This window comes from Podarcis vaucheri, assembly GCF_965113315.1.
Source record: "Podarcis vaucheri genome assembly, chromosome: 14".
NCBI classification, from domain to species: Eukaryota; Metazoa; Chordata; class Lepidosauria; order Squamata; family Lacertidae; genus Podarcis; species Podarcis vaucheri.
The window spans coordinates 40,120,435-40,129,946 of record NC_138752.1 but is presented as its reverse complement, the minus strand read 5'-3'; the positions used below and the strand labels follow the sequence as shown (position 1 = coordinate 40,129,946).

General features: G+C 43.6%; 1 protein-coding gene across 2 annotated transcripts; it reads right to left on the bottom strand.

Moving 5' to 3' along the window:
• Nucleotides 1-2,920: 2,920 nt before the first annotated feature.
• On the bottom strand, nt 2,921-8,262 carry LOC309518889 (uncharacterized protein). 2 transcript variants are annotated; one of them, XM_082199453.1, is made up of 2 exons: nt 6,705-8,262; nt 2,921-4,011 (listed from the first exon to the last, which is right to left on the bottom strand). In XM_082199453.1, exon 1 carries the CDS (start codon nt 8,024-8,026, stop codon nt 7,001-7,003), a length of 1,026 nt encoding a protein of 341 aa, XP_082055579.1. In that variant the 5' UTR covers nt 8,027-8,262; the 3' UTR covers nt 2,921-4,011; nt 6,705-7,000. The 2 variants fall into 2 exon arrangements, with proteins under 2 accessions (XP_082055579.1, XP_082055578.1); XM_082199452.1 differs by having other exon boundaries at nt 6,929-8,262.
• Nucleotides 8,263-9,512: the final 1,250 nt, after the last annotated feature.

The following is a 9,512-nucleotide window of genomic DNA, read 5'->3' as shown; positions in this document are numbered from 1 at the left end:
GTACAAATAAATGCAGTGCAGTTCTGCATCGTATGTATGTCTACTTGGAAGTGCTGCCAAGATCTAGGATTTCATCCTTAGCCTAATAATAGATCCCTGCCTATTTATGAACTATGTGTGGCAGCACACATCCAATGCATGATTCCCTGTGTAACTCTTCACGTGATCTCTTTGTTGAATTAAACTCAAAGGGGGCACTTCTGAACAGGTATGCATAGCATTGAAATACACTATCAGTTTTGCGGTTTGTAAAAAAAGAAGAAGACAGTATTTGAAGCTGGAGTGGCTTCAATACTTTTTTACAATTTAATTTTTGTTACGTTTTGGGGTTTATTTGATTTTCCAGTTAGGTTTTGGGTTGAACATGGCAGGAACCACAAGTAAAGGCTCTTGTTCCTGTCTGTCTTAAAGAATGTGATCATGAATGATTTCCCTTACACGGGCTGCATACACACCATGTACATGACTTCCCTCAAAGAATCCTGAGAACTGTAGTTTGCGAAGGGTGCAGGTAATTGTATGAATGAATTTATTAATATGGTCACAGACCAGCCGCAACACACACAATATCGCAGATCATAAAAAAAATCAGAAATACAAAGGACAATATAAATATAACAAGGATTTAAATATAAAATTAAAATTAATTATTAGCGTGCTCCCTGTAGTTAACATTTAGGGGTTTGGTCATTATGGGATACCACTTGCTTCCTGCGATTGATTGCTGACACACAGAATTTGGCTACATTTAATGTAGTCTTGGGATTCTTGTCCTCTAGCAGTAGTTTTAAACTATGGAGTTCCGATACTTTCCTGGACTTTTGCAAAACAGGTGTAATAAAAGTCAAACGTATATCCTCATAAAAACGACAACGTAATAGTACGTGTGGAGCAGTTTCAACTTCCAACGAGCCACAAGGGCAGACCCGTGCTGTGTAGTGGTTAAGAGCAGTGGACTCGGAATCTGGTGAACCGGGTTTGATTCCCTGCTCCTCCACATACAGCTGCTGGGTGACCTTGGGCCAGTCACACTTCTCTGAAGTCTCTCAGCCTCATTCACCTCACAGAGTGTTTGTTGTGGGGGAGGAAGGGAAAGGAGAATGTTAGCCGCTTTGAGACTCCTTCGGGTAGTGATAAAGCGGGATATCAAATCCAAATCCAAATCCAAACTCTATCTCTGACCGCTAGACTGTGAACTGTTGGAAAGTCTGGCACGCAGTGGACCACAGCCACCTCTAATTAATTAACTAGACGTGGAGCTTCTGGGGAGAGCGTTATTCAACGAGAGTGCTAATTCCAGCTTGTCTAACTGGGACTAAGTGGTGTTATCTACACATCCACATATCCCACATAGCTCCATATACTCTATGGAGATGGTGCTCACCAGACAGAAATATAGATTTCTGGGGATCTCCCCAACGCAGAGGGTTGAATCACCGCCAGTAACCTCGCAGACGAAAATTTTGCATTATTTTAAGCCTAAAATAAAAACGCCCATATGCCCCGAGTCCCCTCTTCTCCATGATTGGTTTATTGACCGAACATGGCAGGTAATTGTAGCTCTGTGAGGGTAAAATACGGTTGCCAGTATTCCTCTGGGGGAAGCCATGTGCTGTAAATATATGGCATGCATGTGGCCATGGTCCCATTCTGCCCTATTCAAAGCCAAATGAAAATGAAGGGGAATTTTGACCATGCTTCACATACAATTTCATGTGAAACCACTGTAAGGTAGTAGCGAAGTGCTGTACTGAGGAGACCCAGGTTCAAATCTTCACTCACTGGTCGAACAATGGATGGCCCTACTATTAGGCAAAATGAGGCAGCCACCACAGGTGGATACTATGGGGCAAAGATAAGACAAAAGTTGTATGAGCCATGTGGTGCACGCTGTGTCTTTTAAGCTTGCCTGCTGCTCTTAGGTGCGATGGAGGACTCTGCCTCTGGCCTCACCCACCAAAAGCACATGGTCCCTGGAATGTTGACTACTAGGAAATGCAGCCATTGGGCTTAGAGATGCCCCACCCCCAAGTTTATGGTGTGCTTTTCCCTGGTATCAGTAGTGTACACATTTTTAATAACAACCAAGGAAATGGACAAATCACTGCTGAACTGCACCCACCAATATGTGGGCTGAGGTCTAGATGAACAGAGGCTGTTTTAGGGTGGCGCAACTTCTGCAGTCACACTGGACGCTGCACTGCAGAGGGCACCAAAAGGATGCTGTAGAATGGAGTGTGAGAGGCAGGGGCTGCCAAATTTTAGCGTCACATAGGTGCTGAATTTGAGCATCTGCACAGCAAGGCATTGAAGACAGACCAAGATATTGCTACATGCTACGACTTTCAGGCATAGGGGTCAAATGAAGCCTGGATGGACATGGATAACATCAAACATACCAAAGATAGAATTGACTTGAAGGGGATTGTGGGGTAGAGACTGTACAAATCCACCTTCCCAAACTGAAAAGACAAGTCCCCCCACAAATATCTGAACCTAGGAAGAAAAGGTGTGTGTGTATGAAGCAAGTATATTTCCATTGGGTCTGCTAATGAAATCTTGTACACAGAGACACAAGCTCAACATGTACCCTCCCAAGTTCTGAAAATGTTTTGTTATACAATGCTTTAGCTCTGTTCTGCACAAGTAAGTTAGCAGTACTTAGAAATGTGGCCCCAGAATCTATGAATAGATTCTGGAGCAGGCAAGTGAGCTGAAGGAGGTGGAAAAGGGAAACCTAAGAAGCTAGTAACAGTATATTTTTAGTAATGGAATGCCAGATTCTTGTTTGACACAATATCTACTTTTCCGCTTGTTTAAAATAATCTCTACCTGTTCCTTCATTCTATCAATTCAAATGTAAAGCAGAATCACAAAAAGACAACCATTTTTATTAACAACAATTTCGCCAGTAGCAGTATTGAATCAAGGTGGCAAAACTTTATTTAATGAGGTAGGTACAAACAGTTGACCTTCTAGTTGCCTTTGTCATACCAGCATTCTTTAGAAACATTTCTAGAATTATTATTATTATTTTTAAAAAATCAATGGCCAAGTTTCACCTATTTCACATTGTAGTAGAATCTAGTGCATTTCTATTTTTTCTCTAAGATGCAACATTTCTAATTCCAAGCCAATAAAAAAAGGGTGGGGAACCTGAGAATTTGGAAGACTGGACATTTCATTCAGTACATTTTACAGTATAAAAATCCACAAAATGACCAGGATGGATCCAAACTTAAGTTCACCCAACTTAGGTCCCACTAAAAAGCAGTAAGACAAGTCCCATTAGGTAGATCCAATGTCAGTCAAAGTCAGAGCAGACCCACTGAAATCAATGGACTTAAACCACTTGCCCATTGATTTCAATGGTTCTACTCTGAGTACACCTTAGTTGGATATCACCCATTGATTTCAAAGTGACCCAGGTACAAACAACTTGACCCAAGTTCATACAACTTAAGTCCTGGGATCCAACCCACTTCAACAATCATTCATAAAGCTCCCTTCACCAACGGATCTTAAGAGCATTCATATAAATAAGACATATCATGTGTAAGGCACTTTTGAGGACTTCTAAACCCTGCTTTCAGGGTGTCAAAACTACTTCTCCAAGATCTTAGTCCTGTGAATACTTGCACATAAAAGTTTTAGTCAGTAGCGCACATTTACAGTTTGAGGATCAATGCCCTTGTTTTAAGAGTAGGAGTGTTATTCAGTTTATGGAAACATTAAAAAAAATATAAATCCTGTTGTCCTTAAGTAATTGTTAAGTTGAATAACTGAATATAAATCCTTTTACACTGCATAAGATATAGGCAATGCTGTTTTCCAGCAGAAATTTGAAGCATAAATATTTGGCAGAAATGTGGTTTCATAACACAGTGCAGATTCCAAAGAGTTCATAGATGGTTCTATGTAGTTTTTCCAGCATCTTGTGACTAAGATGATGTCCACATTTTTTTTTCATCATAACTCACAGTAATAGTAAGTAACAGTCTTTGATAATTCCTGAAAGGAAAAACAAACAATGTAAATAAAATATTTTAGGTATCAGCCTTTTTGAAAATATGGGGAAATATTTCCTACCAAGAAAAACGATTATGGAATCAAGAAAATATGACCTGAAGAGTCTTCAAAGCATCTTAATTACCGGTAAGTCTGATTACACTGTCAGACTCAGATCAATGTATTGTACATTTTTACCATTCCATGTAACTTAAGTATTTCTTATAATACTAATAGTGATGCTATTCTTAGAACATCAGTAAGCCAACTCTTCCATATCTCAAATCTTTCAGTGTGTGTATCCAATCCCATTCAACGTGATCACTTTCTTTTAGACTAGAGCTTATCTAACAGTGAGAACTGTTCTTTGATTAAAAAGCTACTATTCTTAGAGGACTACTTTTCACAGAACTCATTAGGTCAATAGTTTCAGCTCATTAGTATAAGAAAATCAAATTATAAGATGAAAGTCAGTTTGTATTGTACTTGCGTATTTAGAGTGGTACAGATGTAATTAACTCTGGTTGTAGAAGTGGGAAATTATGCAATCACCCACTCCTTCCCTCTCTTGTGTGAATTCCCTTATACCCTGATGTACTGCATTAGACCATTGTCAATGCTGACTAAAGCTGCTTCTGATCTCCATGATGCAATTCTAAAAAGAAAACCAAGAAGCAAACTTAAAAACAAAAAACCCCTGCAGAAATCAAATGTATTTTGAACTAGACTGCCCTCTTAAAAATAGGTATGAAGGCACCATAGGTGTGGAAACTCTCTGCATCATGCTACCCCATATTTAACCTCACAAACGTGAGGGGTCTGGAACAGGACCGTTTTGCTCAAAACACAGGAAATGGAGAACCTATGGCACCTCCAGATGCTCTTGGACTCCAGCTCTCGTCATTTCCAACCCCTGGCCATGCTGACTGTGTGTGAAGGAGGAGGGTCCAACATCTTCCCCATCCCTGATTTAGAAATGTAACCAGCTAGTACCCAGAAGCTTATAGCCAACCAGTCTGATGAGTACTGGTGTAATATTAGGTCCTACACCCACTAAAAGCCAATCAGGTGCATTCTTCTGACACCATTAGCAGTTTCCTAAGTTATTTTCAACAGTAGCTTTGTAAATAGCATGCTGCAATAACTGATCCAAGGGGTTGCCAAGGAATCGAGTGGCGCAGTCCCTGTGCTCCAGACAAGCCTAGAAAAAGCACTCTTTGCCATGACCAGAGTATCCAGAGCAAGTTCAGTTCAAGGAGTACTCCCAACAGAAAGTTTAATCCTTCCATAACTCAATTCCACTCCAGAAGAGGTAGATCTCCTTGACTATGTGCCCCCCCATCCCTATGTAGCATTAACATTTCCATCTGATCAAAATAAATAAATAAAATCTAGATTCAGTTTGCTAATTGTTATTTAGCCCCAAGCAAGCTCCAACATAAATTTAGAGCCATTACTGCTGCTTGAGTTAGAAGTTACTAGCATACTGATAGTGTACTGATCATCCATATAGTATCTCCCACTTGAACAACTGTCTCACATAAATACAAGTCTGTAAAGATTTAACACATGATAAAATTTGCTATTGTTCCCAGATAAGGAGCATTGGGAAGCGCCAAAATCATTTGTTTTCCTTTTCAATAAAACAATTTGGATCAGAAAAGAGGAAAAACCCTACAACTTTACTTAAATATTTAAGGTTTGTAGGAAACAATGTATACACATTCATAATGAACTATGAATTATTACTTATCTTTAAGATAAGCAATTCATTAAGCTTGCTAAAGGACTCCACCAAGTACAGTCATCAAACGATCAATGGGAGGAGGCAGTGTCAGGTACAAAGTACTGACCTAAGTTATACTTGTTGGCATCCGTCTGTCTCGAGAGAGAATGGAGTGCGCCTCTGGGGGCGAAGTCAAGCCACCGTGTTAGCAGCACTAAAGCAGATTTTTCCCTTGTTTGAAATCTGAGAGCCAGTGTGGTATAACAGTTATAGTGTGCAAAACTAGGACTAGGGAGACGCCAGTTCAAATCCTCCACTCAGCCATTAAGCTTTCACAGAGCACCCTTGGCCCAGTCACCACCTTGTTTTGAAACAAGTGACATGTAACCAAGGTTTATTGTTCGTTACAGCTCCTAGACGAATGCTTAACCATGAGCCCTTGTTCAGACAACATGCTAAGCCAAGTATCAGCCAGAGAGACTGCGGAAGAGCAAAGCCATGGTTTGCCTTAACAGGTTACCTAACAGCAGCAGTGCTCAGCCTAACCTACTTTACAGGACAATGATGTACTCTGGGTTGTATTCAATGTTATTCCTCCTCTTAGAAGACCCACTGAAATTAATGGTCATGACTAACTTGGCTCTATTAATTTCAGTGGATCTACTCTGAGTAAAAGTTAGTAAAATATTGCAACTCACTTTTCAGGAGGAAAAAACCTCTTCACAAAGTGGCACACAATCACAGTATCAAACCCACCCCTGACACCCTGCGGGGGTACCATACATATGGGCATAGCTAGGATTCATGTTTGGGGCGGGGAGGACACCCACCTGCCATCATCCTCTGTCTATCTAGAAGTTTCGGAAATGTCTCAACAACAGTGGTTTTAAATTACTTTCTTTTGACCCCAAGTGCTTGGTGGAAAAAAAATCTACAAGTTCCACGTATTATTTTTTTTTGAGTTATTTACCTGGTTGTGGGGGGCGGGGAGCTATAGCTGCCCTCACCCACCCCACTTTTGATCTCCTTGGGGCTGGAAACACAATATAGGAATGAATAAAGGCAGGCAGTTGGAGGAGGAGAGGCAAGACACACTTATCCTAATGATGATGATAATGACCATGCAGCTGCCATGAGCGAGTGGGATCCTGCGGGCCCGTCGGGCGGCGCGTCCATTCACCCCCCGGCACCCACCTCGCCGACCCGGCCTGGCTCCCGGCCTCGCCGTCCGTCCTCGCCTCGCCTGCTTCCTCCTCCTCCTCCTCCTCAGGCCGCCTGCAGCTCCACCGAGCTGGATACCGTCGTGGCCACCGACACCGACGGGGCGCTGGCGAAGTGAGCCCTCCTGACGGAGCCCGGCTGGCACTCGGTGGACCGGGAGAAGGCGGCGAAGGGCCCCGAGAAGCGCACGCTGAGGTTCCTGACGAGCCGGGCCAGGCCGTGGCCTGCGGTCGCCCCCACGGGCGCCGCCTTCTTCTTCTTGGTCGAGTGGCGCCGGAGCCCCACGTCGTCCTGCAGCTCGGCGGCGGGCACCTCCAGGTTGCCCACGTACCAGAAGACCCACCAGAGGAGGCTGAAGAAGATGCCCACGCCGCCGCCGTAGATGAGCAGGTCGGCGAAGAAGACGTCGACGAAGACGCCCACCAGCAGGATGGCCAGGCCCACCGCGTCGAAGAGCAGCGCCATCCAGAAGGCGCCCGCGCACCGGCCCAGCCCCCCGCCCAGCGAGGCCATGGGCGCCGAGGCGGCGGGCAGAGAGGTGGCCGACTCCGGAGGGGAGCCGAAGGCGCTTGACAAGGAGACTGCGCTGGACCAAGGCGAGAGCAGCCCGTCCGAGGGGACGGCGCCGGGCACTTGGAGCACCTGGAGCGGCGCCGGCCCGCCCTGCGCACCTGAGGCCACACCTGCCGCCCCTGAGGGGGACAAGCTCCCCGCCTGAGGCGGCGGCGCCTTCCCCAGCGCCACAGCCATGCTGGGCGAGCAGCAGGAGAGAATCCCGCCTTTACCTGAGGGACCGGGAAGGACACGCCCTCCTCCTCCTCGCACCTGGCGGGGCGGGGCGCGCGCACCTTGAGGCGGCGCGCGCGTCCCTCCCACCGCCGCCACCCCGACAGGTGTCCCCTCGTGGACTCTCCTTCCCAGACGCCTCAGGCGGTTCCCCATCGCTTTTCCTTCCCAACCCAAAGGGGAGAGAGCAGCACACGCGTGTGTGTTTGTGCAAAACGCACCCCAGGGATAGTGGAGTCGGTGGAGTATGAGACTCGTGGTCTCAAGGGCTGTGGGACTGAGCATGACACGGGGCAGGGCCGGATTTAGGTTTGATGAGACCCTAAAATACTGAAGGTAATGGGGCCCTTTATATGTCCAGCTGTCCTTTGTCAACAACAAATTGTCGCTGTTTTTTGTGTTGAATATATACTATATGGTAATTTATGGACCTAATAGGTATCTAAAGTCATTTGCACAGGCAGAATGTAGGCACCCTTTATATAGAAATGATCAAACCAGCGATATTTTAGGGAGCAAGCTAGCAGGCAGGGGCCCTTACTTACATCATAGGAGCCTATACAACACAAAACACTGTTTTATTTTATTTTATTAGTTTTTTATTAGTTTATTAGGTTTTATTATTATATTTTATTGTATCTTATTTTATTAGTTTTTTAGGTTTTATTATTATATTTTATTATATATTTTTATTATATCTTATTAGTTTATTAGGTTTTATTTTATTAGTTTTTTATCTTATATTTTGGAAATGTACATCCAGGAAATATATTTCTTATATTTTGGAAATGTACATCCAGGTTTTTTCCCCCTTTAATTCTTTTTTGGACCCCCAAGAGAGTGGGGCCATAAGCTATAGCTTATATGTTTAGCTTATACTGTACGTAAATCTGGCACTGACATGGGGGTTGGACTAGGTGACCCTCCCATCTCTATGATTCTGTGAGTTGCATTCTGGCCAGTTTTGGACATCATCATTGCGAATGACTCTTGCAATTTATTTTAGGGCTAGTGCTTTACACCGGGTTGTGCGTAAATAACCTCGTGCTTTGGAAAAAGAAGTGAGATAATCCTTATCTTACCAGGGAAGGACTTGCAGTATTAACATCTATGCGTATTTACTCAGAAGTAAGAATCACTGTGTTCAAGAGTAAGCCATAGTGAAGCCTCTCAATTTTTGTATAAAGATGCAGCTATTCTGTTGAATTCCTGGTTACTGTTCTTAAAACATTTCATTCCTTGGAAAGCTGTTTATGTGGTCTGTACCATGCCAAGTGTATTTCAAAGCAACCTAACGAAGTTTAGTTTGTTCAAATCCATTTCAAAATCAGAATTAGTGTTCCATGAGGAAAACACCTCAGGGTAAGAGCACTTTTTTCCATCGGCTGTTGCAGGGGTGGGGGGGAAGCATATTTTGTGCAGGTCAGCTGTGTTAACCCAACAAAAATAACAAAGAATCTAGTGGCTCTTTAAAAATAGATTTATTGCAGTAGTTAAGGGAACAAATGTGGAAACTGAGACTCTGTATACATTACTGTTTGCTTCAGCTCCAGTGTGCTCTCACCTTTTAGAGCTGAGTACACATGATATTTTCCACAATCCAGATGTATCTTGTAGTTTCGTAAGAAATACTTCTACTTGGTGCATTTTCCCTCAGACCAGCTTCCATCCAATTTGAAAACATAAGCTATGGTTAAGCTATGATGTGTATATTTCAGACATCTGTTCCACTCACAAAGATGACAGCACATGAGCAGATGATGGCTTTGTT